At 51.2% G+C, this 27860-nt stretch overlaps 1 protein-coding gene across 2 annotated transcripts in view; it reads right to left on the reverse strand.

Annotated features, from left to right (window-relative positions):
• Positions 1-27860, reverse strand: part of LOC140410772 (glutathione hydrolase 1 proenzyme-like) — a 494093-nt gene that overhangs the window by 256338 nt on the left and 209895 nt on the right. The window contains exons 12-14 of one of the 2 annotated variants that reach the window (XM_072499369.1): positions 22981-23093; positions 22733-22846; positions 14216-18403 (exon numbers count right to left, since the gene is read on the reverse strand). The exons of the other annotated variant lie outside the window; for it this stretch is intronic. Coding sequence (XP_072355470.1) covers positions 18251-18403; positions 22733-22846; positions 22981-23093 — 380 coding nt within the window. The 3' untranslated portion in view covers positions 14216-18250. Of the gene's footprint in view, positions 1-14215; positions 18404-22732; positions 22847-22980; positions 23094-27860 lie in introns of those variants that run through there. 2 annotated transcript variants of the gene reach the window in all.

The following is a 27860-nucleotide window of genomic DNA, read 5'->3' on the forward strand; positions in this document are numbered from 1 at the left end:
TACAGGGGATGCTTGTCCCGCTTCAGGATCAAGGAGATCAGTGCCCGGGACATCGTCGGGGGTAAAGCCCCCCCCTCCTTTGCCTCATTAAAGGTCTTAACTAACAGCGGGCCCAACAGGGGCAGCACGGTAGCATTGTGGATAGCATAATTGCTTCACAGCTCCAGGGTCCCAGGTTCGATTCCGGCTTGGGTCACTGTCTGTGTGGAGTCTGCACATCCTCCCCGTGTGTGCGTGGGTTTCCTTCGGGTGCTCCGGTTTCCTCCCACAATCCAAAGATGTGCAGGTTAGGTGGATTGGCCATGATAAATTGCTCTTAGTGTCCAAAATTGCCCTTAGTGTTGGGTGGTGTTACTGGGTTATGGGGATAGGGTGGAGGTGTTGACCTTGGGTAGGGTGCTCTTTCCAACAGCCGGTGCAGACCCGATGGGCCGAATGGCCTCCTTCTGCATTGTAAATTCTAAGGTCCATATATTTTTTATAGAATTCGACCGGGAAACCATCCGGCCCCGGTACCTTCCCCGCCTGCATGCTCCCTATCCGTTTGATCAGCTCCTCCAGCCCAATCGGGGCCCCCAGTCCCGCCACCAGTCCCTCTTCCACCTTTGAAAACCTCAATTGGTCCAGGAAACGGCCCATCCCTCCCTCCTCCCGTGGGGGCTCGGATCGGTACAACTCCTCGTAGAAGTCCCTGAAGACCCCATTGATGCCAACCCCACTCCGCACCACGCTCCCTCCCTTGTCCTTAACTCCCCCGATCTCCCTAGCTGCATCCCGCTTCCAAAGCTGATGCGCCAGCATCCGGCTTGCCTTTTCCCCATACTCGTAGACCGCCCCCTGGGCCTTCCTCCACTGCACCTCTGTCTTCCTGGTGGTCACCAGGTCGAATTCGGCCTGGAGGCTGCGCCTCTTCCTCAACAATCCTTCCTCAGGCTCTTCCGCATACCTCCTGTCTACCCTCACCATCTCCCCCACCAGCCTCTCCCTCTCCCCCCCGCTCCCTCCGCTCCTTGTGGGCCCTGATGGAGATCAGCTCTCCCCTCACCACTGCCTTCAGTGCCTCCCATACCATCCCCACTCGGACCTCCCCGTTGTTGTTGGTCTGGTCCCTCTCCTCCCCCATCTCCAAGTCCACCCAATGCAGGGCGTGGTCCGAAATGGCTATTGCCGAATACTCAGTATCCTCTACTCTCGCTATCAGCGCCCTACTCAAAATGAAAAAGTCGATTCGAGAATAAGCCTTATGGACACGTGAGATGAATGAAAATTCCCCAGCCCCCGGCCTTGCAAATCTCCAAGGGTCCACCCCTCCCATTTGGTCCATAAATCCCCTCAACACTCTAGCCGCCGCAGGCTTCCTACCCGTCCTAGACCTGGAGCGATCCAGTGCCGGATCCAACACCGTGTTAAAGTCTCCCCCCATTATCAGGCCCCCCACTTCCAAGTCTGGGATCCGACCCAACATACGTCGCATAAAACCCGCATCGTCCCAGTTCAGAGCATACACATTGACCAGTACCACCCTCTCTCCCTGCAATTTACCACTTACCATTATGTACCTACCGCCATTGTCTGCACAATGCTCGACGCCTCGAATGACACCTTCTTTCCCACCAAGATCGCCACCCCTCGATTTTTGGCATCTAGCCCCGAGTGAAACACCTGACCTACCCACCCTTTCCTCAGTCTTACCTGGTCTGCCAACTTCAGGCGTGTCTCCTGGAGCATAACCACATCCGCCTTGAGCCCCTTCAGATTCACGAACACGCGGGCCCGCTTAACCGGCCCTTTCAGTCCCCTTACATTCCAGGTTATCAGCCGGATCAGGGGGCTACCCGCCCCCCCTCCCCGCCGACTACCCATGACCCCCTCCTCGGCCAGCCACGTGCCCGCACCCCACACCCGGCCTGTTCCCCACAGCGGCATACCCCCGTCTCGACCCACCCCCCCCCCCCACTCGCTCCAGCTCCTCCTTGACCTTAGCAGCAGCAACTCGATCCCCCCCCCTCCGGGCTAGGACCCATCCTAGCTGGTTTACTCCCCCTATTGCACTTCCGCAAGTCAGCTGACTCCTGCTGACCCTGTCCACTCCCACCTCCCCTTCGACTCCTCCCATTGTGTGGCACACCCTCCTCTCCCGCTCCCCATCGACAGGCTCTCCCCCTCCCCCCTCCGTTCTAAGCGCGGGAAACAATCCTCGCTTCCCCGCCCCCCCAGTCTTCGGCGCGGGAAAAAAGCCCGCGCTCTCCACCTACCAGGCCCCGCCACCAATCAAAACAGTGCCCAACCCGCCCCATCCACCCTCCCCAACCCGAAAGAGAAAAACACAGAGAAAAAGAAACCCAAAACAATGCAAAGGCCCCCCCCAAAACCAAAAATAGGCATAACATATCCACCGCAGTCCCCAATCGCCCATCCCGACCTTCAGTCTGTGTCCAGCTTCTCGGCCTGAACAAAGGCCCACGCCTCCTCCGGAGACTCAAAATAATGGTGCCGGTCCTTGTAGGTGACCCACAGTCGCGCCGGCTGCAACATGCCAAACTTCACCCCCTTCCTGTGCAGCACCGCCTTCGCTCGATTGTACCCGGCCCTCCTCTTCGCCACCTCCGCACTCCAGTCCTGATATATCCGAACCTCCGCGTTCTCCCACCTGCTGCTCCTCTCCTTCTTGGCCCACCTGAGCACACACTCCCGATCGACGAACCGATGGAACCGCACCAGCACCGCCCGCGAAGGCTCATTAGCCTTGGAACCCCTCGCCAACACTCTATGGGCCCCTTCCAGCTCCAGGGGCCCCTGGAAGGACCCCGCTCCCATCAGCGAGTTCAACATGGTGGCCACATAGGCCCCCACGTCCGACCCCTCCAGCCCCTCCGGGAGGTCCAGAATCCGCAGATTCTTCCGCCTCGACCGATTCTCCATCTCCTCGAACCGCTCCTGCCATTTCTTGTGGAGCGCCTCGTGCGCCTCCACCTTTACCGCCAGGCCTAAGATCTCGTCCTCATTGTCAGAGATCTTTTGTCGAGCCTCTCGGATCGCCACCACCTGGGCCGTCTGTGTCACCAGCAGCTTATGAATAGAAGCCTTCATCGGCTCTAGCAGGTCCGTTTTAATCTCTCTGAGGCAGCGCTGGATACCCTCCTGCTGCTCCTCCGCCCACTGCCTCCACGCTGCCTGGTCTCCGCCCGCCGCCATTTTGTCCTTCTTCCGTTCCTTCTTCTGGTCCACCACCACCTTTTTTGTCGCCCCACTCCTAGTTAAAGCCATATACTGACGGGGAGCTATTATTAACTCCTTCCCACACCGGGAAACGTCGATAAAGTGCCCTTGGGGGCCCTGAAAAGCGCCCAAAAGTCCGTTTTTGCGGGAGCCGCCGAATGTGCGACTTAGCCCCGCATAGCCGCAACCGGAAGTCGCGAGAGGGAATCCTTTTGGCAGTGTTCGCTTCACCAATCTGCCCCAAAATGTCTGTGGAAACTCCTGAAAAAGGTCTAAGAGTCCGTTCCAGACGGGAGCTGCCGAATGCGCGACCTACTCCTCCATGGCCGCCACCGGAAGCCTCGTCCCTGCTTCTTCAATGGCCTTGGTAGATCTTTACACAGTTGTTCCCTCTGCTGCTAGAATTCACCTTTAATAGAGGCCCTCAAGTCAGCTAGCAGCTTTAAGCTTGCCCTTCCCCCGCCTGCATGCTGGAAGAGGCCCTGTTTATCCTGCAGTTGCAGCCAAATCTTTTACTGTTTCTGCCGTGTCTGGCAACCCAGAGACATACCATTCCTGGGGGACACTGTCGGGGGAATATTGCAGCCTTCTTCCCACACCGGGAAATGTCAAACAAATGCCGTGGGGGCCCTGTAAAAGAGCCCAAAAGTCCGTTCCAAGCGGGAGCTACCGAATATGCGACCTAGCTCTGCATAGCCGCACCCGAAACAGCTCCAGCTGTTATTCTTCGACAGGCTACTCCCAGACCGTTTGTAGTTCGTATGGCTGATGGCTCCATTGTCAGGCGCAAAAGAAGGGCACTGCGCAAAGTTGCCTGCCCACCACCAGATCTTACTTTTCCAGATGTTGTTATGCCTCCTCCGGACACCTCGCACCACAAGGTCACCAATCTGGCAGCAATCCCGCCTGTCAAGGCGCCATTGTCCCCACCTCCACCTCTCAGGCGGTCGTCAAGGATCCGACGCAAGCCCCAAAGATTGGTCTTATACACATTTATCTTGTAAATTTTGTTCTGTATCTGCATGCTCGACACCTCCTATGTATATATTCATCCACTCACATTTAATGTAAATAGTCATACATGTAAATATAGTCGCATATGCTCCAAGCAACCAACATTTTTTTTTTAAAAGGAGGATGTCATGATATGCACTCATGCACATAATGAGATACAGACAGGCAGTGACAGACACCCAGTAGAGCCAATCAGCACACAGGACAGAACACAACCAATCACCAGGCAGAACACTAGAGGATGGTCTCCCACTATAAAACACACGGGGCATCAGCACTCTGCCTCTTTCCACTGGTGACAACTGTAGTGACAGTCAGGGTGTATATATCAGTTAGCACCTTCTACACTTGGCTCAGAGCTAGTCTGGCCTAGTTAGTTATAACAAGCATGCTTAGATTAGTAGAGTATCAAACCCACAGCGAACTGTGTGTACTGCTAAACAAGTTCAATAAATCGTATTGAATCAACATCACAATTTGGAGTCTACTTTCAAGTACAACTGCATCCAGTTGCAGTCCGTGTTACCCCAGGGTGAATAGCACAATAGTTAGGGGGGAGTTCATATCGATCAGGGCGCAGAGGGAGAAGGAGGAACGAACAGAGACGACTAGGTGGACGAAAATCTGCGGGTGAACAGGAGGTATCCGGAGGCCTGGAGGCAGGGTTGCTGAAGGAGAGGCAGAAGCTCCAGATGGAGTTCAGGCTGGTGTCCACAAGGAAGGGAGTGGGGCAGTTATGGAGGGCCAGTAGCGCGGTGTATGAATACGGGGAGAAGGCGAGCAGGATGCTGGCCCACCAACTCAGAAAACAGGAGGCGGCGAGGGAGATCGGGAGGGTGAAGGACGGGAGGGGAAGAGTGGTACTGACCCGGTGGGGATCATAGATCATGGTCTGGATTCTCCAAAAATGGGGCTGTGCCCCACGCCCAGCGGAAAACGCTGCTGTTTCACTCTTGACTTTCCTGAAAAAAGTCCTGAGCGATTCTCTTACCAGCAGGGGCCTGGCAGGGCCCAGGAGTGCTTCTCGCAGCTGTCTGCGGATACGGACCCCTGCACTTCCTGTCAGAAGTCCGTACAGTGGCCTGTAGCGGCCGCACCGTGCGCGATGGCGGACTCGGACCAGGGACCGACATCGAGAATGTCGGCTCCCCCGAGGTGGCGTGCGCCCGCGGATCCGAGCCACCCAATCGTTGCCCTGGCAGCCCATGAGGTCACTCCCAGTGCTCGATCACCCCGCCCCCCCCCCCCCCACCAGGGCGGCCGCGGACTGAGTCCGCAGCCGCCACCCAAGATTCCGGACGGCCAATGTGTGGTTAGAACCACGCCAACGGGAACTCGGCCAGTTTTGCCTGGAGAATCGCTGTTGGGGGGCTTCTGTCAATGGCCCCCCAGCCGTGCCATATAATCTGCGCGCGAGGGATTCTCTGGGGACCGGAGAACCGCATGAGCAGCGCCGGCTACGATTTTGTGTAAAGTTCGATTCTCCGCCCCCACGCCAAACGCGATTCCGGCGCGGGGCTGTGGAGAATCCCGCCCCCTATATTTCACAGTGCAGAAGGAGGCCATTCGGCCCATTGAGTCAGCACCGGCCCTTCGAAAGAGCACCCCACTTAAGCCCATGCCTTCACCCTATCCCCATAACCCAGTACCCCACCTATCCTTTTTTGGACACTAAGGTTAATTTATCATGGCCAATCCACCTAACCTGCACATCTTTGGACTGTGGGAGGAAACCGGAGCACCCGGAGGAAACCCACACCACAGACACGGGTAGAGGTGGCAGTGGCAATGGATGCAGAGAAAGCTTTTGATCAGGTGGAATGGGAGTACTTGTGGGAAGTGTTCGGACGGTTTGGGTTCGGGGCAGGGGTTTGTGGACTGGGTCAATGGTTGTACAGGGCGCCGATGGCAAGCGTGTGGACGAATCTGGTGAGCTTGGGGTACTTTGGGCTACACTGTGGGACAATGCAGTGGTGTCCACACTCCCCGTTGCTTTTGCCTTGGCAATAGAGCCATTGGCAATGGCGCATAGAGAGTCGAGGAGCTGGAAAGGGATTGTGCGGTGGGGGGTGGGGGGGGGGGGTGTCTTGCTATATGCGGACGACCTGCTGCTTTATATCTCGGCACCACTGGGAGGTATCGGAGGAATTATGAGTATTCCGGAGGAGTTTGCCGGTTTCCCGGATATAAGCTAAACATGAGGAAGAGTGAGGTGTTCCTGATCGATGCCAGGGCAGGACAGGAGGCTGGGCGAGCTGCCATTCTAGGTGGTGAGGGCAACCTTCAGATATTTGGGTATCCAGATGGCACGTGGATGGGTGCGGCTGCATAAGCAGAATCTGGCACGGTTTGTGGAACAGATGGGGGGGGATTTAAGAGGTGGGATGTATTGCCACTGTCGCTGGCGGGGTGGGTGCAGTAGTGAAAATGACGGTGCTGCCGAGGCTCTTGATATACTATCAATTATGACACGAGGGAGAGATCAAGTGAATGAAGGCTTTAATATGAGAAGAACTTAGCTAACCAGAGACTTCAGTACAGATTGAGCGCCACCCACTGGACGCAACATTATATACAGCCAATATAAGGCTTGGGTTCCAACCCAAGCCTTAAAGGCATATCACACCAAACCTTAAAGGCATATCACCTATCTGGTGAATACATTCACCGCATTCACCCCCTGTTTAAAAAAACACAAAGTCTGTTGGGAGTGACGTGGGATCAAATGTTCAGTCAAACAAGAGGCCTGATCGTCCTCATGTGACCTCCTCAACTCAGGCGGTGGTGCGGTGGGCACAGACGTCATCGATGATGGTATATCCAGGAGCACGGCGATTGGAGCTTCCGTCTGGCGTGTCGAAGAAGGTTGGGGAGCAGGGGCCGGGTGGGTGGCTGGGGGGGGGGAAAATGGAGGCGCGGGAGGGGCGCAGTTGGTGGCGACTGGTGACGCGGGGATGCAGGGGGAAACATTGGCGGGGGAACCAGCGGGCGCCAGATCCCGTAGGGAAACCGTATCTTGCCGTCCGTCAGAATGCGCGACGTAGGCATACTGGGGGTTAGCATGTAGCAGCTGGACCCTCTCGACTAGGGGATCCATCTTATGGCTCCTCACATGCCTCCGGAGAAGAACAGGTCCTGGAGTTGTCAGCCAGGGTGGAAGCGAGACCCCGGAGATGGATCTCTTAGGGAAAACAAACGAACGGTCGTGAGGGGTCTCGTTCGTGGCTGTGCAGAGGAGTGATCTAATGGAATGGAGGGTGTCAGGGAGGACCTCCTGCCAGCGGGGAATTGGGAGACTTCTAGACCGCAGGGCCAGAAGGACGGCGGGGAAGCGGGTACGCATGAAGCTGCGTGAACCAGTTTATGGTCTGGCTGTAATCCACGACTATCCGGTTCTTTCTTCCGGACCAGACTACCACTATCTGCGCCCTCCAGGGGCTGTTGCTGGCCTTGATGACCCCCTCTCTCAAGAGTCGCTGAACCTCTGACTTGATGAAAGTCATATCTTGGGCACTGTACCGCCGACTCCTGGTGGCAATGGGCTTACAGTCGGGGCTGAGGTTCGCAAAGAGCGAGGGGGTGGACCGTGAAGGGGGGTAAGGGTCCGCCGAACTTCAGGGTCAGGCTTCGGTGACTACATTGACAATCCAGACCAAGCAGTAGGGGCGGGCAGAGGTGAGGGAGGACATAGAGTTTAAGGCGGGCGTATTCAGCATCCTGGATTGTGAGGTTAGCGATACAGTACCCCTGAATTCGGACCGAATGGGACCCAGAGGCGAGGGAGATTGTTTGGGAGGCAGGGTAGGTGCGCAGGGAGCAGCGCCTTACCGTATCTGGATGCTCAAAACTCTCCGTGCTCCCGGAGTCAAAGAGGCAGGGGGTCTCGTGCCCGTTGACCTGGATGACCATCATGGAGCTCCGCAGGTGCTTCGGCCGCGACTGATCGAGGTTGACTGCTCCAAGCTGCGGGTAGTCTGTGTCATCCAGGGAATTGGAGTCACAAAATGGCCGCCCCCATCGGTCGCACGTGTCAGGTTGAGCAGAAGATGGCTGCCAAGATGGCCACCCCCACAAATCGCATGAGGCCAATGACGCGTCAGAAAAGGGCGTGTCCGGCAGGCACGCAGCCACATTGCGGGGCCTGCGGGCCTGAGAGTCCGTTGGTCGGGCCTGGTGAGTTTTCTGCTTCTGGGCAGACTCTAGCGAAATGCCCCTTTTTGCCGCAGTCGCTACATGTCGCGGAGCGGGCTGGGCAACGCTGTCTGGGATGTTGGTCCTGACCACAGAAGTAGCACAACGGTCCCCTGGTCTGGGCGGGCAGCCGCGCAGCACAGGCCTGTGGCGTGGTCGGGTCTGGTGAAGTCCGCGTGGGGCTCGCGGGGTCCGCGGGGTACGCGCCGAGGTTCTGGTAGGCCACCTCTAACGACGTGGCTAATTTTACCGTTTCCTGCAGGTCGTTTGCCCCGCTTTCTAGGAGTCGTTGCCTGACGTAGTTCGAGCAGATTCCAGCCACGTAGGCGTCCCGGATCTGCAGCTTCATGTGGTCCTCCGCCAACACGGCTTGGTAATCGCAGTTTCTGGCGAGCATGGTGAGCTTTTCCAAATACTCATCCAGCGATTCCCCGGAGCGCTGCCGGCGGGTAGAGAGTAGATGCCGCGCGAACACCTCATTGACGGGCTTGATAAAGCGCTTCTTTAGAATCTCGACCGCAGCGTCATGCGAGGCCGCCTTCTCGATTCTCGCCTTCAACGGGCTTCTCGACTCTGGTAGCTGAGTCCACAAAAGATCAGCCATGATCTCATTGAAGGGCGGAGCAGGCTCGAGGGGCCAGATGGCCTACTCCTGCTCCTAGTTCTTATGTTCTTATGTTCTAAAACAGAGATTCTGTGGCTCACCCGGGCGTGGAGGAGGTGCAGCTTGCGAGTTTCGAGGAGCCGATATGTGCCTCGAAGCAGCGCAGCCAGTGCGAGAAGATCTCCTTGGCTTCTGGCGCGCGGGCATCTAGATCGAGTTTCTCTGGTTTGAGAGCGGGGTCCATCGTGTCGTTGTTTGCGTATTAAATTGATATACCATCAATTATGACACGAGTGAGAGATCAAGTGAATGAAGGCTTTAATATGCAAAGAACGTAGCTAACCAGAGACTTCAGTACAAACTGAGCGCCACCCACTGGACGCAACTTTATATACAGTCCCAGGGAGACGGAGCCAGAGGTGGAGCCCACCGGGGTTCCAACCCAAGCCTTAAAGGCATATCACCTATCTGGTGAATACATTCACCACAGCTCTTATATGTCTTTCAGAACCTCCAGATAAGAGCCTTGGCTGCACCGTCATTTTCACTGTCTGCACCCACCCTGCTAGTGACAGTGGCAGCACATCCCACCTCTTAAAATTCCTTCCTCCCAAAATCATTCTTTAAGAGTGTCAATATTTTGATCTCAGGGTTTGTGAAAACCCCCGGATTAAGAAGGTGCTGTTGGAATGGGGACGACGGGTTGCCCTTCCCAGACTTTAGTGAGGGTCACGAAAAATCCAGCACAAGTTTGTACAATCGAAAATAACTTTATTCACAATTACATACAGACAACAGCAGCAGTACTCCACCACTGCTCTCTCCTCTAGCTGGTTCCACACTGGCCAGCTCTATTTATGCAGGTGACTCTGCTAATAATTTCTCCGCCCTCCTCATTGGGGGAGTTCATACTCACTAAGGATTGTGGGATTGCCATCAGTCCCCAGCCAATAATAATCTGACAGGTTATAACAGAGAAGTAATGAATTCTTACTGGGCAACTAATATAGCCATGGTTAAGAAGTGGGTAGTGAGGGAGGAGGGGCGGATGGAGGTGGCCTCTTGCAGAGGAACAAGTTTAGGAGCACAGTTGACGGCGCCTCTGCCATTCTGACTGGCCAGGTACTCCACAAGCCCAGTGGTGGTGGTGGACCTGAGGTTACGGGGGCAGTGGCGGCAGCACCTGAGGTTGGAAGGTGCCTCGGTGTGGGCACCGATTTGCGACAATCACAGGTTTGCACCGGGGGGGGGGTTGGATACAGGGTTTCGGGGGTGGCGACAGGCAAGGATCGAGTGATTTGGGAACCTATTTAAGGGGCGGGGTTTTGCGAGTTTGGAGGACTTGGAAGGGGAATGTCAGCTGCCCAATGGGAATGGGTTCAGGTGCTTACAGGTTTGGGATTTTGTGAGGAAGCAGGTGCCGTCCTTTCCCGGTCTGCCACCCTTGGGATTACAAGGTAAGGTGTTATCTAGGGAAGGAGTAGGTGAGGGTAAGGTGTCCGAGAATTATAAGGAGCTAATGGACTGGGAGGGAGCACCGATAGGGGAAGTCAAAAGGAAATGGAGGGAGGAATTGCGGGAGGAAATGGAGGCCGGGGTGTGGGAGGAGGCCCTTAGGGGGGTGAATGCGTCCTAATTGTCTGCGAGGCTCAGCCTTATCCAGCTTAAGGCAGTTCATAGAGCACACATGGGCAGCACGGTAGCATGGTGGATAGCACAATTGCTTCACAGCTCCAGAGTCCCAGGTTCGATTCCAGCTTGGGTCACTGTCTGTGCGGAGTCTGCACGTTCTCCCCGTGTGTGCGTGGGTTTCCTCCGGGTGCTCCGGTTTCCTCCCACAGTCCAAAGATGTGCAGGTTAGGTGGATTGGCCATGATAAATTGCCCATAGTGTCCTAAATTGCCCATAGTGTCCAAAATTACCCTTAGTGTTGGGTGGGGTTACTGGGTTATGGGGATAGGGTGGAGGTGTTGACCTTGGGTAGGGTGCTCTTTCCAAGAGCCGGTGCAGACTTGATGGGCCGAATGGCCTCCTTCTGCACTGTAAATTCTATGATGACATGACTGTGGCCAGAATGAGTAGGTTTGTTGAGAGTTGGAGGACAGGTGTGGGTGGTGCGTGGGGATGTCTCCAAACCATGTTCACATGTTTTGGGCATGTCTGAAACTGAATGGGTTCTGGCAGGGGTTCATGAACGTGATGTCCAAGGTTTTGAGGGTGAAGGTGGTCTCGCGTCCAGATGTGGTGATATTAGGAGTGTCGGAGGACCCGGGAGTCCAGCGAGTGAGAGTGGCCGATGTCCTGGCCTTTGCCTCTCTGGTAGACCGGAGATGGAATTTGCTGGAGTGGAGGGACTCGGAGCTACCGAAACCGGGGATATAGGTGAGCGACCTGGCGGAGTTCCTAAGGTAGGAGAAAATCAAGCTTGTCTTGAGAGGATCGGTTGATGGGTTTGTCCGGAGGTGGAAGCCGTTCATCAACATCTTCAAGGAGAATTGAGGCGTCAACAGGGGGAGAGAGGGGGAGATAAAGGGGCTAAAATGGGGAAGGCAGGATAGGATGAGGGGAATGGTAGCCATGTTGGGTGTTGGTTAGTTATTTATTTATTATGATGTTCCTGTTTGTTCCTGCTCTTGTGTTTGTTTGAATTTACTGTTTATACAAATGCCTTAATAAAAATATAAATAAAACAAATTGTAAAAGCATGTGTTTTTGATGTTGAAGTTTTATCTTCATACAACATTGTGTAGTTTTTACTATCTGTTTAATAAAGCACCTTAGCTTTCCTGCTCGTGTCTCCTGGATTATCACGCTGGCGATGAGGAGCAAGAAATAGATTCTGGACAGCCTTTCCATAGTCAAGCAATTCCAGTTCGAAAAAGACGAAGAGAATCCGAAAATCCCACTCTTTGGTAAAATATGATGTAGGTGTGGAAGATTGGCCCCGGTAAGTCAAAAGGGTGCGATATGTCTTTCGGGCAAATGGTATAGAAAGCGAAGAGCGACAGCAGGTGATTTTCCTGACCACTTGCCCCAATATTCGACATCATTAAAAGCCTGACTTACCCGGCAGCCCCAGACTCGAAGTCTTTCAATGAACTGATTGACCAAGTGGTGAATCACTATGACACTAAACCATCTGTGATACTGCCGTGTTATTGATTCAACACAGCCAGGGACATCCTTGGAGAATCAGTGGAAATTCCCGACACGTCTTTGGAAACAGGCGGAACACTGAGTACGGACTGTCCATCCCAGAAATGCTACGGGACTGACAGGTATTTGGGATAAATAATGTCGCAACCCAGAGGAAACTCCTGGCGGAACCTACCCTGGACCTTAAAAGAGCCATAGAATCGGCACTTCTCGTGAAAGTGCCAAAAAGGGGGCCCAGGAACTCCAGGGTTCAATGAATTACAGCATCCTCAGTGTTGGGTGACTCCTTACGGGAGAACCAGTTTCCCCATGGACAGTGACGCACCCGCCACCAAGTCAACAATCAGTAAGAACATATAAAAGAGAGGGGTCGATGGCCACGAGACATCAGAAACCGGTGGGAAACCTCCCTGGAGGACTATGGAGAGCAATCGCAGAATTGCCTTACCTGTGGTCTGGTCTTGGGCATGTCCGAGGCAAGGCTGCCAGAATCAGCAGAACATGTACCCCCCCAGGCCGAAGAACAAAGCCACCTCAGGCCAGGGTTTTACAAATGAGCCAGCCAGAACAAGAAGAGTCAATACAATTAAACTGCGTCACTATCCCAAAAGTGGCCCCAATCTGGATCAAACTCCAGGTGAACGTTTACCCTCTGGACGTGAGGCCCAGGAGCTGCCGTCTCCATGATAGCGGAACAGATTTCCAGGCGACTCTAAGTGGGCATCGCGTCCCTGGGCCTGCGAGGTACCAGGGCCAGGTTGGCCATGAACACAGGGAAGCCATTACACATTGTAGGAGCCACCGTGACCCCGGGATTATCATAGACCCAACATTCCAGTTGAGGGTGAACCAGTGTTTTACATGATTTCCTTACTTTTGTACTCTCTACCTCAATCACCTTGTCCAGATGAGTATAGAAATAGCAGCAGGGTGAATGCATGGCTGGGTTAGTTGTCCCAAAGGAGACCTTTTCCTAGGTCATTGGAACTAGTTCTAGGGTGATTGGACTGGTACATGGATAAAACCGGCACCAATGTCCAGGTGAGATGGTTTTCCACAGTTCCTCAGGGTAGTGCCCTGGGTTTAACCATCTTCAGCTGCTTCATCAAAGACCTACCCTCCAAAATGGAGGCAGAGTGTTCGTGCCATTGCGAGCGCCGTCACGTTTCACGACGGCGCGAAACGGGCGCGGGCTCTACCGATTCTGGCCTCCACAGGGGGCCAGCACAGCGCTGTAGTGGTTCACGCCGCTCCAGCCTCCCTTTCCGTCGCCAACTGGGCGCCACGCCAACCCACGCATGCGGAGTTGGGCCGCGCCAGCCCGCAAATGCACAGGGGGCTTCCTCAACGTGTCGGCCCCGACGCAACTTGACTTAATAAAATAGGACCAGGGCTGGAGAGGCCAGCCCGCTGATCGGTGGGCCAGACCCCATCGGAGGCCCCCCCCCCCGGTGAAGGAGCGCTTTTTCCCGCCCCACAGGCCACCCCTCGAGCCGACGCGCAGAGTTCACGCTGGCTGCGAGCAGGTGTGAACGGTGCCGGCGGGACTCTGACGTTTCCGCGCGGCCACTCGGCCCATCAAGGCCGGAGAATCGGCGGCCCGGCCACGGACAGCGGCCCGCGAGCGGAGCCGGCGCAAATGGCGCCAATTCTCCGCTCCTCGGTGAATCTCCTGCCAGCGTCGGACCGGCGCCGCGGGAAAAAATGGCGCGAACATTCTCCCATACGGCCCGGCATGGGAGAATCCCGCCCGGGATATTTGCTAATGATTGCACAGTATACATTTCCATTTATAATTCATCACATAATGAAGCAGTCCATGTCTGCAAGACCCGGACAACATTCAAGATTGGACTGATGAGTGGCAAGTAACATTTCTGCTACACGCAAGTGTCAGATCATGACCACTGATGTGTTGGGTGCTCTGGATCCGTGGAACACATACAGGCCACCAACACTTAAAATAGTGCAACAGTATTTTATTAAGTTAGAAACTGTTGAACATACTTTCACTGTGGGTTAACACAATGTTAGATTAAACTATGTTCTATGTTCTAACCAGTCTCTGCACTCAGCACATGGTGAGGACCTGTGCTGTAAGCTCTGTCCTTGTAGGAGGCTGCATCCCGAATGAGCGGGAACTCTGATGCCCCCAATCTTTATAGCGAGTGTGCTCTAACTGGTGAGTGGCTGCGGTGTTGTGTGTGTTGATTGGTCTTGCTGTGTGTCCATCAGTGTGTGTGTATCTGCACCATGATATGCTGGTGTATATCATGACATCCCCCCTTTTATAAAAGAATGTATGTGTGTGGCAATAAATAATGTATAGTGAGAATGTTCCTAACTACGTGTGGGGTGCGAAGACATATTTACAGGACGCCGTACATGAGAACTAAGCTAGTTACATGGGAAGGTGCCTGGTGCAGAGAAGCAGTATGCAACAAGAATAACGAGATCAACCCTATATACAAACCAGGGAAACGATCAAACAAAGCAGCAAAACAATTCAGAGAGTCTATAAGTCCGCAAAGTTCATAAATTAAGTCTCTGAGGTGGGCGACGAATTCTGGTTGACCGTAAGGGTGGCACACCACTCATCGTCTGGATCGGTGCTGTATACCGATAGAGGCTGGATTCTTAGCTTCGGGGACACCCTGTTTTTTGTAACGATACCGATTCGAAAAGGTGTCTTCGGGTCCTCGGTGTCAATATCGGGTAGCAGGTCCGAATCGGGCTCGGTGACCGTGGGTGAATGGCCCGGACATTCCTGCGAGTCTGGCCGGAGCGATACGAATTGGCAGGCCGAGCTGATCTGCATAAAGCAGCATAGTGTCCAAGTTTGCCACATCTCAGGCATTGTCGGGATTTGGCAGGGCATTGCCGCTTTAAGTGGGCGGAGCCACAGTTGCCGCACGTTGTAGCATCAGTACGTTCGCTGCGCCACCGCGCATGCATGGTGCGGCCATACGTGGTGCGCGCCTGCGCAGTACGTTCGTCGACGTCGCCGTCCCCTCGTTCGGTGCGCACAAGCGCGGGAGTCCGTGAAAAGCGCGCGAAATGGCCGCCCTCATCCAGGCAGAGGCTCTGGAGTTGCTCGATTGCTTGGACCCGTTCTGCCTCGTGGGGACCTTGCCGCGCCGTTTCAGACGCTTGGATGTGGGAATACCGACTAGTGGCGTGTTCGTGTAGCACGCAGGTTTTGATGGCGGTCACTAGGGTGAGCTGCTTTACCTTGAGGAGCTGCTGCTGTAGGGGGTCCGACTGAACACCGAAAACGATCTGGTCGCGTATCATGGAGTCGGAGGTGGGCCTGTAATTGCAGGACTGCGCAGGGATGCGGAGGTGGGTGAGAAAGGACTGGAAAGGTTCATCCTTATCCTGTAAACGCTGTTGGAATACATAGCGCTCAAAACTTTCATTCACCTCTATGTTGCAGTGAGTGTCAAACTTGAGGAGGACCGTCTTGAATTTTGATTTATCTTCATCATCAGCAAAGGTGTGAGAATTGAAAATGTGGATGGCATGTTCCCCGGCCGTGGATAGGAAGAGAGCGATCTTCCTGGTGTCCGAGGAATCGTCCCGGTCTGTGGCTTCCAGGTAGAGCTGGAAGTGTTGTTTGAATATCTTCCAGTTGGCCCCAGGTTACCGGTAATGCGGAGCGGCGGCGGCGGGCGGACGCTGTCCATTTTGCAGGATGACTGTATGCTGGTGGAAGGCAGATCACTTGCAGGTAGGTCTAAGAAGTTCTAATATCCCTCAACTCCTGGTATCATGATGTGTTGGGTGCTCTGGATCCATGGAACACATACAGGCCACCAACACTTAAAATAGTGCAACACTATTTTATTAAGTTAGAAACTGTTGAACATACTTTCACTGTGGGTTAACACGATGTTAGATTAAACTGAAGACCTATGCCTGTCCTAACCAGTCTATGCACTCAGCACATGGTGAAGATCTGTGCTGTAAGCTGTGAGCTCTGTCCTTCTGAGAGGCTGCACCCCGAATGAGCGGGAACTCTGATGCCCCCTGTCTTTATAGTGAGTGTGCTCTAACTGGTGATTGGCTGCGGTGTTGTGTGTGTTGATTGGTCTTGCTGTGTGTCCATCAGTGTGTGTGTATCTGCACCATGATATACTGGTGTATATCACGACAACCACCTCCAACAATAGAGAATCTAAACACTTTCATTTGCCATAAAATCTTCACTCTGCATCAGTCACATCTCCCACAGGTCTTTGCACCTCCAAGCAGAGGCAGTGCGCAACTCCTTGAATATAAAGACGTGGCCAATGAATCAGTGAGGAGGCCGGCCACTAATACAGCGGATAGGCACAACCAGACACAGAAGCACCCACTGAACAGCCCATTGGTTTATTAAACATGCAATTCAAGTTCATGTTATGTGTCATATGGCAGTGTAATTTTCCATAAGACTCGCATCTCTTCATATCACCAATGACCGTAAAGGTGACTGAAACATGCTGAAAAGTATGTAAACTGCATTTGTGCTAATTGTCTTGTGTTTCTTCTGATGTCTTTTTATAACAATATTGGGTGGCATGTTAGCACAGTGGTTAGCACAGTTGCTTCACAGCTCCAGGGTCCCAGGTTCAATTCCTGGCTTGGGTCACTGTCTGTGCGGAGTCTGCACGTTCTCCCTGTTTCTGGTGGTTTTCTCCCACAAGTGCCGAAGGACATGCCTGTTAGGTGAATTGGACATTCTGAATTCTCCCTCCGTGTACCCGAACAGGCGCCAGAGTGTGGTGACTAGGGGTTTTTCACAGTAACTTCATTGCAGTGTTAATGTAAGCCTACTTGTGACAATAAAGATTATTATATTATTATGTAAAAGCACCAATCGTTCATTTATTAAGAAAAGGCACATTTGAATGGATATACATGGATATAAAGCTCGAGGACATCAACAGCCGAACTGTATTTTGCTACAGCTCAATGTGAAGCTGAGGCTCACTCATTTGACAAACTTCCCTTAAAATGATGACATGTTGCTATTCCTTAAAGGCATATTACAACATCTTCCATCTAAGGTGCAGTAAACCATTGGGAGATGAGCGCAGAGGTTTACCCCAGTGTCTCTACCGACTGATGCCAGCCAGGTAAAGCACCTCTCGGTGTACAAATTCTCACTTTGAAATTGGGCTTCAATCTTGTTACTGCTGGACCCGGACAGTGCGGCTTACAATTTATGATCTGGAAATTTCTCAACCGATTATCAGATAAAGTAAAACATTTTAGAGTAATTTGATTGACATTTCTGAGCTTGATAAGATTAATAATTGATCACTGATAATTAGGCACAGCCTTAAGTTTTAAGCATTCTGGGGCAGCACAGTGGTGCAGTGGTTAGCCCTGCTGCCTCACGGGGCAGAGGTCCCAGGTTCGATCCCGGCTCTGGGTCACTGTCCATGTGGAGTTTGCACATTCTCCCCGTGTTTGCGTGGGTTTCGCCCCCACAACCCAAAGATGTGCAGGGTAGGTGGATTGGCCATGCTGAATTACCCCTTAATTGGAAAAATGAATTGGGTACTCTAAATTTATATTTAAAATGTTTAAAGCATTCACCCTCTGTTTAGCTTAGATGGATTGAGAAGTATTTTTAAAAAACATGTCAAATTCTTACAGCCAGCAAGGAGAGACTTATATTCCATCGACTTGGCCTCGGTTAGATTTGTCCCTGCGCCTGAGAATTGAAAGTAAACTATTTAAATCTTTTTCCTTATTTACTCCCCCAACCTACTGCTGCTTTTAAAATCATTGCTTTCTAAAAGTTAAATTATGACTCTGCATGAGAATATTGTTGGTGGTCTGCTGCAGCCTTTGCAACATGCACCTGGGTCAGCTTCAGCAAGATTAACTTTTGCAGAGTAAAAATATAGTGAACATGTGAAAAAGAGAGTGTATTAGAACAAGTTGATAAAAGGATTAGTTCAGTGGCTATATTTAGAGTGTGTCTCACTGGGTTACTTATTCATTAACCTTGATACAATGTTGTTGTAAGCAAGGGCTTCAACGTAATTATGGTTAACAATTTGCATAGACCCTTCAGTAACCTGCAGGTTTGCCACCTTTTCGATAGTCTGATTCAGCAAACCACTTTCCTTCATCTCGGATGATGGCCTGGACCACACCCCCTCTTGGAAGCCTAGTTATCGTCTCCAATACATGGTGCCTCTCTTGCAAGCCCTCCAGTACAGCCTGCAAAACAATGCAAAAAGATTAGTAACTGTTACAAATTAATAGCCAAAGCTGGGATTTAGTGATTAAAAGTGCCATGACACCCTGGGCTAGTGCACGGTCAGTTCAAGAAGGAAATAGGCAGAGTACAGGGTCAACATGTTCCAATCAAGAAAAAGGGTGGGACCAACAAATCCAGTAAACCCTGGATAGCGATGTCATGATATGCAAACATGCAGATAATAATATACAGACAGGCAGCTAATGAACACAGAGAACAGGACATGACCAATGAGCAGGCAGGACACTCAGGGGTGGTATCTCACTATAAAAGGCACGAGGCACTCACACTCCGCCTCTTTCCACTGATGAACATCTACAGAGTGAGTCAGGGTGTATGTACAGTATCACACCTTCATTGTTCGACAGGCTGCGCCCCGCTCGTATGTTGTACGTATGGCTGATGGTTCTGTTGTGCGACGAAACAGACGGGCACTGCGCAAGGTTGCCTGCCCGAAACTGCTTTCTTCTCCGTTTCCGTCCATTGGTTTGACACCTCCCGATACCTCGAACTACGAGGCCCCCAATCAGGCTTCCATCCCGCCTGTCAAGGCGCCGTCGTCCCCACCACCACCTCTCCGGCAGTCGACAAGGATCAGACGCAAGCCCCAGAGACTGAACATTTGTTTTGTTTGCTATGTTCTGGTTTCTCGCATTAGACAACTGTCTTCACATGTAAATACGTTCACATATGCCACCACTTGTACATATGTTAGTATATGCCACCACATGTAAATACATTCCCACATGCGAACAGAACATACAAAAAAAGGGGAGATGTCATGATGGAGATGTCATGATATACAAAGAACAAAGAAAAGTACAGCATAGAGTCAAGCCCTTCGGCCCTCCAAACTTGTGCCAACTATGCTGCCCGTCTAAACTAAAATCTTCTACACTTCCTGGGTCTGTATCCCTCTATTCCCATCCTATTCATGTATTTGTCAAGATGCCCCTTAAATGTCACTATCGTTCCTGCTTCCACAACCTCCTCCGGCAGCGAGTTCCAGACACCCACTACACTGTGTAAAAAAACTTGCCTCGTACATCTCCTCTAAACCTTGCTCCTCGCACCTTAAACCTATGCCCCGTAGTAATTGACCCCTCTACCCTGGGAAAAAGCCTCTGACTATCCACTCTGTCTATGCCCCTCATAATTTTGTAGACCTCTATCAGGTCGCTCCTCAACCTCCGTTGTTCTAGTGTGAACAAACCAAGGTTATTCAACCGCTCCTCATAGCTAATGCCCTCCATACCAGGCAACATCCTGGTAAATCTCTTCTGCACCCTCTCTAAAGCCTCCACATCCTTCTGGTAGTGTGGCGACCAGAATTGAACACTATACTCCAAGTGTGGCCTAACTAAGGTTCTATACAGCTGCAACAGGACTTGCCAATTCTTATACTCAATGCCCCGGCCAATGAAGGCAAGCATCCCGTATGCCTTATTGACTGCCTTCTCCACCTGTGTTGCCCCTTTCAGTGACCTGTGGACCTGTACACCTAGATCTCTCTGACTGTCAATACTCTTGAGGGTTCTACCATTCACTGTATATTCCCTACCTGCATTAGACCTTCCAAAATGCATTACCTCACATTTGTCCGGATTAAACTCCATCTGCCATCTCTCTGCCCAAGTCTGCAAACGATCTAAATCCTGCTCCATCCTCTGACAGTCCTCATCGCTATCCGCAATTCCACCAACCTTTGTGTCGTCTGCAAACTTACTAATCAGACCTGTTACATTTTTCTCCAAATCATACAGCAAAGGTCCCAGCACTGATCCCTGCGGAACACCACTAGTCACAGCCCTCGAATCATAAAAGCACCCTTCCATTGCTACTCTCTGCCTTCTATGACCTAGCCAGTTCTGTATCCATCTTACCAGCTCACCCCTGATCCCATGTGACTTCACCTTTTGTACCAGTCTGCCATGAGGGACCTTGTCAAAGGCTTTACTGAAGTCCATATAGACAACATCCACTGTCCTACCTGCATCAATCATCTTTGTGACCTCTTCGAAAAACTCTTATCAAGTTAGTGAGACACGACCTCCCCTTAACAAAACCATGCTGCCTCTCGCTAATACTATGCAAACATGCAGATAATGATATACAGACAGGCAGCTAATGAACACAGACAACAGGACATGACCAATGAGCAGGCAGGACACCCAGGGTGGTATCTCAGTATAAAAGGCACGAGGCACTCACGCTCATCCTCTTTCCACTGATGAACATCTACAGAGTGAGTCAGGGCGTATTTACAGTATCACACCTCCAGCACGTGGCTAAGAGCTAGTCTGGTTTAGTCAGACAGAGTAACCACACTTAGGTTAGCAGAGAGTCGAACTCATGGAGAACCGTGCTAACTGGTTCAATAAATCAGATTGAACTAACTTCAAGGTCTGGAGTATCTTTTGGTCAAAGCTACATCCAGTTGCAGCCTGTGTTATCCCAGAGTACATAACACATCAAGCGAGGGATACACAGCATTGGATCAGGAGAAAAAGGAAGGCTTATGGCAGGTATCAAGGGCTCAAATAGCAGAAGCCCTCGAGGTGTGTACAATGTGCAAGGGGGAACTTAAAAAGGAAATTAGGAGACCAAAAAGATGAAACGAAAGGACAATGACAGGTAAAATAAAGGAAAATCCTAAATTGTTTTACAAGTACATTAAAGGTAAAAGGATAACTAAGGAAAGAGTAGGGCCCATTAAGGACGACAGTAGTAATTTGTATGTGGAGCTGGAGGATGTAGGTAGGAATCTAAATGTGTTGGCAACAAACTGGAGGAAATGTGCTGTATTGTTCTATGTTCTATGTTCTAACCTTCTCGAGGCAGCAAGGTGAGTAGGCAGCACTATGCCACTGGCACTAACCCCCGACCCACACACCCGTAACTCCACCCCTCCCAGGAGGGCGACCGAACCCCCATCCTGCACCACCTGTCAGCACCCATATCAGCCATGTGCCCTGGCCACCAGCTACGACCACCTGTGCTGCATGCGTCCGACTGTCTAACGCTGTCTATTACCCGTCTCCACCCACCAGGAGAAGTTAACCCACAACCGCCGGAAGAGGGAGAAAACTGGATGGGGGCTGCCGGACCTGCGGCCCGTCGCCACAGCTGAGCGGCGGGTACTGGACCTGGTCGGAAGGCCAGGGGAGAGAGCATGTGTGTTATCACCCCCCCCCCCCACTGCCCCCCCAGCTCCCACCCCCACACTGCCCACCCCACCACCACCCGGCACCCCAACTTACGGTCCAATCATGCATCTTGTCTTGTGACTTGCAGAATCACCTGCCAATGAGGCCCATCTGATATCCTCCGCCATCGGCCCAACCACAACCTCAGGAGGAGAGCAGCGAGTAGGAGGAGGAGGACACGGACACCGATGGGAGCCCTCGACCTGCAGCCTGAAACACCCCGGAGCACCAGTCCAGGGGTGACACTGACTTCCCGTCACAGCTGTCTCCAACACCCTTCACTATCCCAGAGACACTAACCTCGGTTGGGCACTTCAGTAAAGAGACTCCTGGGCACTATCTGGGGCGCACCACATGTGTCCAGTGGTACAACAGGTGGAGATAGAAAACCCCTAGGGGGCAGATGGTTGGAGTGCGGCCCAACCCCAGGGACTAGCTGCCGTCCAGATGGGCTTCAGGCTTCTAGAACAGACAGTCCCATCTATAGAGGTGCAGTCGCAGAGCCAGGGACTGCATGAGGGGGTGCTGGCAACCATCCAGTGCCTGCTGGTGCAGTTGGAGTCGAGAAACCACCTTCAGGAGGTGGTGCCGACCATGCATGCCACCCAGGCCAGCACTGCACGGATGGCATCTGCTGTGGAAGCCTTGGGGCAGGGGGGGTGGGGGTGGGGGGGGGGGGGGGAGAGGTTTCGGCCATGGGTCAGGATGTCCAAGGCCAGGGGCGGTTGCCAAGGCCCAGGATAGAGTTGCCTTGTCACAGGCAGCCATGCGCCAGGGCCACCTGGACTTTGTACCGGCTCTCCAGAGCGTGGCCCGGTCATAGCGGTCATGGCTGAGGACCACTTGCTTACCAGTAAGCTTGTGTGATTCTATGGTAATAAATAGTGTTTGCGATCCTTGAAATTACCAACCAGATTGACTGTCCCTTGCAGTTCTAAAACCAGGCTCCATTACAGTGAAACCGGGAGGTAGAGGGGTGGAGTGGGGGAGGGGGAAGGGAGAAGTACAACAGATGGAGCCCATGGAAACATTAACCAATATCCAGCCCATACAGATATGCGTGCACACATCACAAACACCAACCTTCTCCACAGCTTGCTCAACTTCGGTCACATTGGGGAATAGTTGATGGTGAACTCTGGGTTCAGTCACAGCTCTCTTAACATTGTAATTAAACCACAACGCATTCATTATCACCTAGAAATACAAGAGGAACAGTGAATGAATCAGGCAAGATGTTTGGCTTCTCAACAAAATAATCTCCCAGTATTTCTTTCCCCTCCAGTTCCCTATTATTCTGTGTTGATGCCGGTATTTCCATCAATACGCACCCAAGCAGTTGTTGAGGCGATCCTTATTCCTCCTGAGGCTCCTACCACCATCTTCACTGACTTGTTTTTATCAAGTATAATGGCAGGACACATGGAGGATAGGGGTGTCTTACCTATTGAGAAAAGAATACTTTTAAAAGACTCAGTCAGACGCAGTACAGGAATGTGTTGATGGAACACTGGGGCATTAGTTAGGTAAATGCCACTTTAATTGTGAGCAAAGATATTTTATAATAAATTTGTTCATGAAATACAGGCGTCACTGGCAAGGATAAAATTTAATGCACGTCCTTTGTTCTTTGAGAGGGTGGTGGTGAGCTGCCTTCTTGAACCACTGGGATTTCCCAAACTAATGATCTCATGCGTTTACACTTATGGGATCACAGGGGTGAATCTGGTACTGAAAACAGGCTGACAACATACACATGGGCCAGGAACAGAAACTGTCTCATGAGACCCCTGGCTGGAATCGATACTGGGTGTCTACAAGAGCATTCAAGTAACTCATTATTGCTATATGGACTTTGTGATTACCCACTCGTGTTTATACAAAGGAAGAAGACCATACTATGAATATGTAACAAACTTCCAGACACAGGTGATCAACTTTGCAGCAGGATGAAGAACAGACAAGAGAAGCCATCAGACTCCATAATGAGCTGATGGCTGGTCAGACGAGGGTGTTTCAGGAGATAATGGATCTTGATTGAATCACCCTGGATAAACAGGAATATCCTGTCTTTCCATTGAAGAGTTGGGGTTTGGATGGGACAATGACAGGTCTCTGGGATGGGATGCAAGTGTTGTGAGCTGCGGCACTGGCCCTTTTTGTTACTTTAATAAAGGGATGATGTGGAGATGCCGGCGTTGGACTGGGGTGAGCACAGTCTTACAACACCAGGTTAAAGTCCAACAGGTTTGTTTCAAACACTAGCTTTCGGAGCACTGCTCCTTCCTCAGGTGAATGAAGGTATGTTCCAGAAACATATATATAGAAAAATTCAAAGATGCCAGACAATCCTTTGAATGCGAGCATTTGCAGGTTATTAAGTCTTTACAGGTCCAGAGACAGGGGTAACCCCAGGTTAAAGAGGTGTGAATTGTCTCAAGCCAGGACAGTTAATAAAGGGAGTTATTGTTAGCAGACTGGCCTTAGCAAAGTTATTACATTGGCAGAGTGGAGTAAAAACAGGTTTTTCCGAGCAGTCTTCAGAGTTGAAAGAGAGCAGGTTCTTCGGGAGGAAACAAAATGCCTCTCTTGTAAACTCAAAATCTATGACGTTAACGGAGAAGACAGGGCCCAATACAAAGAGCGCATGCGTTTCTTCTTCCAGGTGATACTATTATGAGAGATGTGAAGCAGAAGGCATGCGGGCCTCGATATTCAGTGTGATAAAAAGCCAGATTTATCCAGATGCCCTGGCTTAAAAATCTTTGACAAGCTCATAGACAGAGTTCAAAATCATTATGACCCGAAGCCCTCTAACACCCTCCAGAGATATCACGCTTTAATACGGCAGGGAGGGCTCCTGGCACTGAATTTTTAACTGTGATGAATGTAGGAATTTCAGATATATTTTGTATTTTATGTATCTATTGCTGTAATGTTAAAAGCCTTAGCTAGTGTGTGTATATATCTGCTGCAGTAATGTTGTTAAAAAACCCTGGTTTCTAAGTCAGACAGGTCCTGTGGCTACATAATGTGCAATTAAGGCATTGCAAAAGTGAGATCATCCTTATTTCAAACCATGCTTATGTTTAAAATAACAAACCTAATGGAAGTTTGTTATTACCTCTGGGGAATAGATAGTTAAAGACATTGGCCGAAATTCTCCAATCATTTTTCCGGCTGGCCGCGTACCCCCACTAGCAGGTTTCATGGCAGCGTGGGATGTTTTCAATGGGAAATGCCAGCGAATGTGCACGGCCCAGAAACACACGCTGGGGGACTAGAGAATCCCGCCCATTGTACTTACACTGAAGTAATCAGGTCATGGGATTTGTTGTGGGATAAGGATGATGTAACTAATGTGAGGAGCTGGGTCTATACCAGGTCTCTAGCAATGAGTCAGTCAGTTTAGATTTGGCTGAGAACTGAAAAGCTGCTTCGGAAATAGCTGTCAAGTTAAACAATGGAGGGCAGCACGGTGATGCAGTGGTTAGCACTGCTACCTCATGGCACCAAGGTCCCAGGTTAGATCCTGGCTCTGGGTCACTGTCCATGTGGAGTTTGCACATTCTCCCCGTGTTTGCGTGGGTTTCTCTCCCAGAACCCAAAGATGCGTAGGGTAGGTGGATTGGCCACGCTAAATTGCCCCTTAATTGGAAAAAATGAATTGGGTACTCTAAATTTTAAAAAAGTTAAACAATGGTTTGACATAGACAAGAACCTGCAGGCTGTTTCCTGAAGGATCTCTCTCAAAACATATTTTCCAAGATATCTCTACACAGCAAGTATTTCTGTGTTTGCTAACTTTATTTAAAAGTGGGTTTTGACCGGTGATGTGATTGATTTGCTTGATTGGAGATAAATAAGGCATTAAGGTTTTTCATTTAATTGTTAAAAGTTGTTTAACTGTGAAGTGTAAGATATTTATTTTATGTTAAGATAGTTTAATATGTGGTAATAATACATTTTTAAAAAATAATAATTTAGAGTACCCAATAATCTTTTTCCAATTAAGGGGCAATTTACCTACCCTGAACATCTTTTTGGGTTGTGGGGGTGAGACCCACGCAGACACGGAGAGAATGAGCAAACTCCACACAGACAGTGACCCAGGGCCGTGATCAAACCTGGGTCCTCAGTCCCGTGAGGCAGCAGTGCTAATCACTACGCCACTGTGCTGCCCTATAAGTTTATTTTAATACACCATATCCCTATTTGTGTGTGGAATCCCTCTTGGAGCAAAGTATTCTTTTCCTCACAGTTTTACAAATTTAAAAAATGTAATATTTCTGTCCAGTATCCTAGCAAATGTTGGGGTCTGGTCTAGGATTGTAATATAAATCAGGTTGCAGAAGCTGGCAGATTTTCTGTGAATTCGGCCCATCCCTGACCGAGATGTTGCAAGACAGATTGGTGTGCGGAATAAACAATGTTACAACCCAAAAATGCTAACTGTCAGAGCCCAATCCGGATCTAAGAAAACCATTGAGATCATCCTATCCCTGGAGAACACAGTAAAAGGGGCTTAGGAGCTATAAGGGCACCCAACAGGAATATATTCCAGTAAGGGGAGAGGTCTTGTGTAAAAGTGCCCATTCCTCTGTTGAAGGCACCTGTATGGATCGGCCATCACCAAATCAGAGCTCAGCTGGTGCCCCATGGCAGTTTTGGAAATTTCATGGCAATCCTAAGGATGCTAGGGAACCCGCTGCAGAAGACTGCAGGTGTCTGATGATGGAGTACAGTGAGCCCTGTAAATGGCACAGCCAAGGAATAGACAATATTCAGAAGAATCGAAGGCCAGCACAGGCCCATACCATGCAGATATAGCCACTCCCAGAAGCAGAGGCAAGGCAATTAAACCATATCGTCACGACCAAGCTCGTCCCAATACTGATAAAGTTGCGAGTAAATGGTCACCCATTGGAAGTAGAGATGGGCAAGGGGCTGCTGTCTGCGTCATTGGAGAGCAGGCATTTGGTCACTTTCAAGCTGGTGTCCAATCCTTGAGTTTGGAGGAGATTAGGACCAGACTAGCCACCCACACAGGGGAACCATTGCAGATTAAGGGCACTACAAGGACCCAGGTGACACACAGGTAGCAGTCAGTCCTGCTTCCACTCATCGTTGTGTGGGGACAGAGTTCGAGGGTGGAATTTTCAACCTCCCAGCTGCATATTTCTCGGGAATTCCTTTTGAAGTCACCCCACACCACCGGGAAACCGAAGGGCGGGAGTGCGCTGCCAAGGATCAGACAATCCCGCCGCTGGTGAACGGCTGGAGAATTCTGACCCAAGTCTTATGGGAAGAAAATTGGCTCCAGCAGATCAGGCTGGATTGGCTAGAGCTTTTCAGACTGGGCGTTGGTGGACTATACACAATTATTAGCAAATATCCTGAAGTCTTCCATGAGGGCCTTGGGAAAATAAGAGGAGCCAGGGCTGAAATCGATGTCGAACCCGGTGCTACACCTAAATATTTTAGAGCAAGACCGGTTCCATATTCCCTGTTGGGGAAGGTAGAGACTGAGACACCTGGAAAGTCTAGGTATAACAATACATGTGCAATGCGCAGAGTGAGCAGAGCCTATCATCCCAGTCCTTAAATCAGACAGATCGGTCTGCCTTTGCAGTGATTGTAAGCTTGCGGTCAATCAGGTTTCCAATTGGATAGGCATAGTAGTCACCACTAGTGGTATATTGTATGCATTACGGCACTGCCCGTATATTACAGGTACGACGGTAAATCCCTGCCTGCTGGCTCCGCCCAGCAGGCAGCATATAAAAGTGTGTGCTTCCCTGCGCTGCAGCCATTCTGGTTCCAGCTACAGGAGGCACAACATCCTGTTCAATAAAGCCTTGATTGTTCCACCATTCTCGTCTCGTGGTAATTGACAGTACATCAATTTATTGAATAAGATCAAAAGTGACAAGATCTTGAGGTGGAGGATCGAGCTCTCCACCTTTAATTATGAGATCTTGTATCGCCCGAGGAAGCTCAACGAGCCCCCTGATGCCCTATCCCGCGATACATGTGCCAGCTCACAAGTGGACCGACTCCGGGCTCTCCACTATGACCTCTGCCACCCGGGGGTCACCCGGTTCTTCCATTTTGTCAAGGCCCGCAACCTGCCCTACTCCATTGAGGAGGTCAGGACCGTCACCAGAGACTGCCAAGTCTGCGCAGAGTGCAAACCGCACTTCTACCGGCC

This window comes from Scyliorhinus torazame, chromosome 1, assembly GCF_047496885.1.
Source record: "Scyliorhinus torazame isolate Kashiwa2021f chromosome 1, sScyTor2.1, whole genome shotgun sequence".
Classification (NCBI taxonomy): domain Eukaryota; kingdom Metazoa; phylum Chordata; class Chondrichthyes; order Carcharhiniformes; family Scyliorhinidae; genus Scyliorhinus; species Scyliorhinus torazame.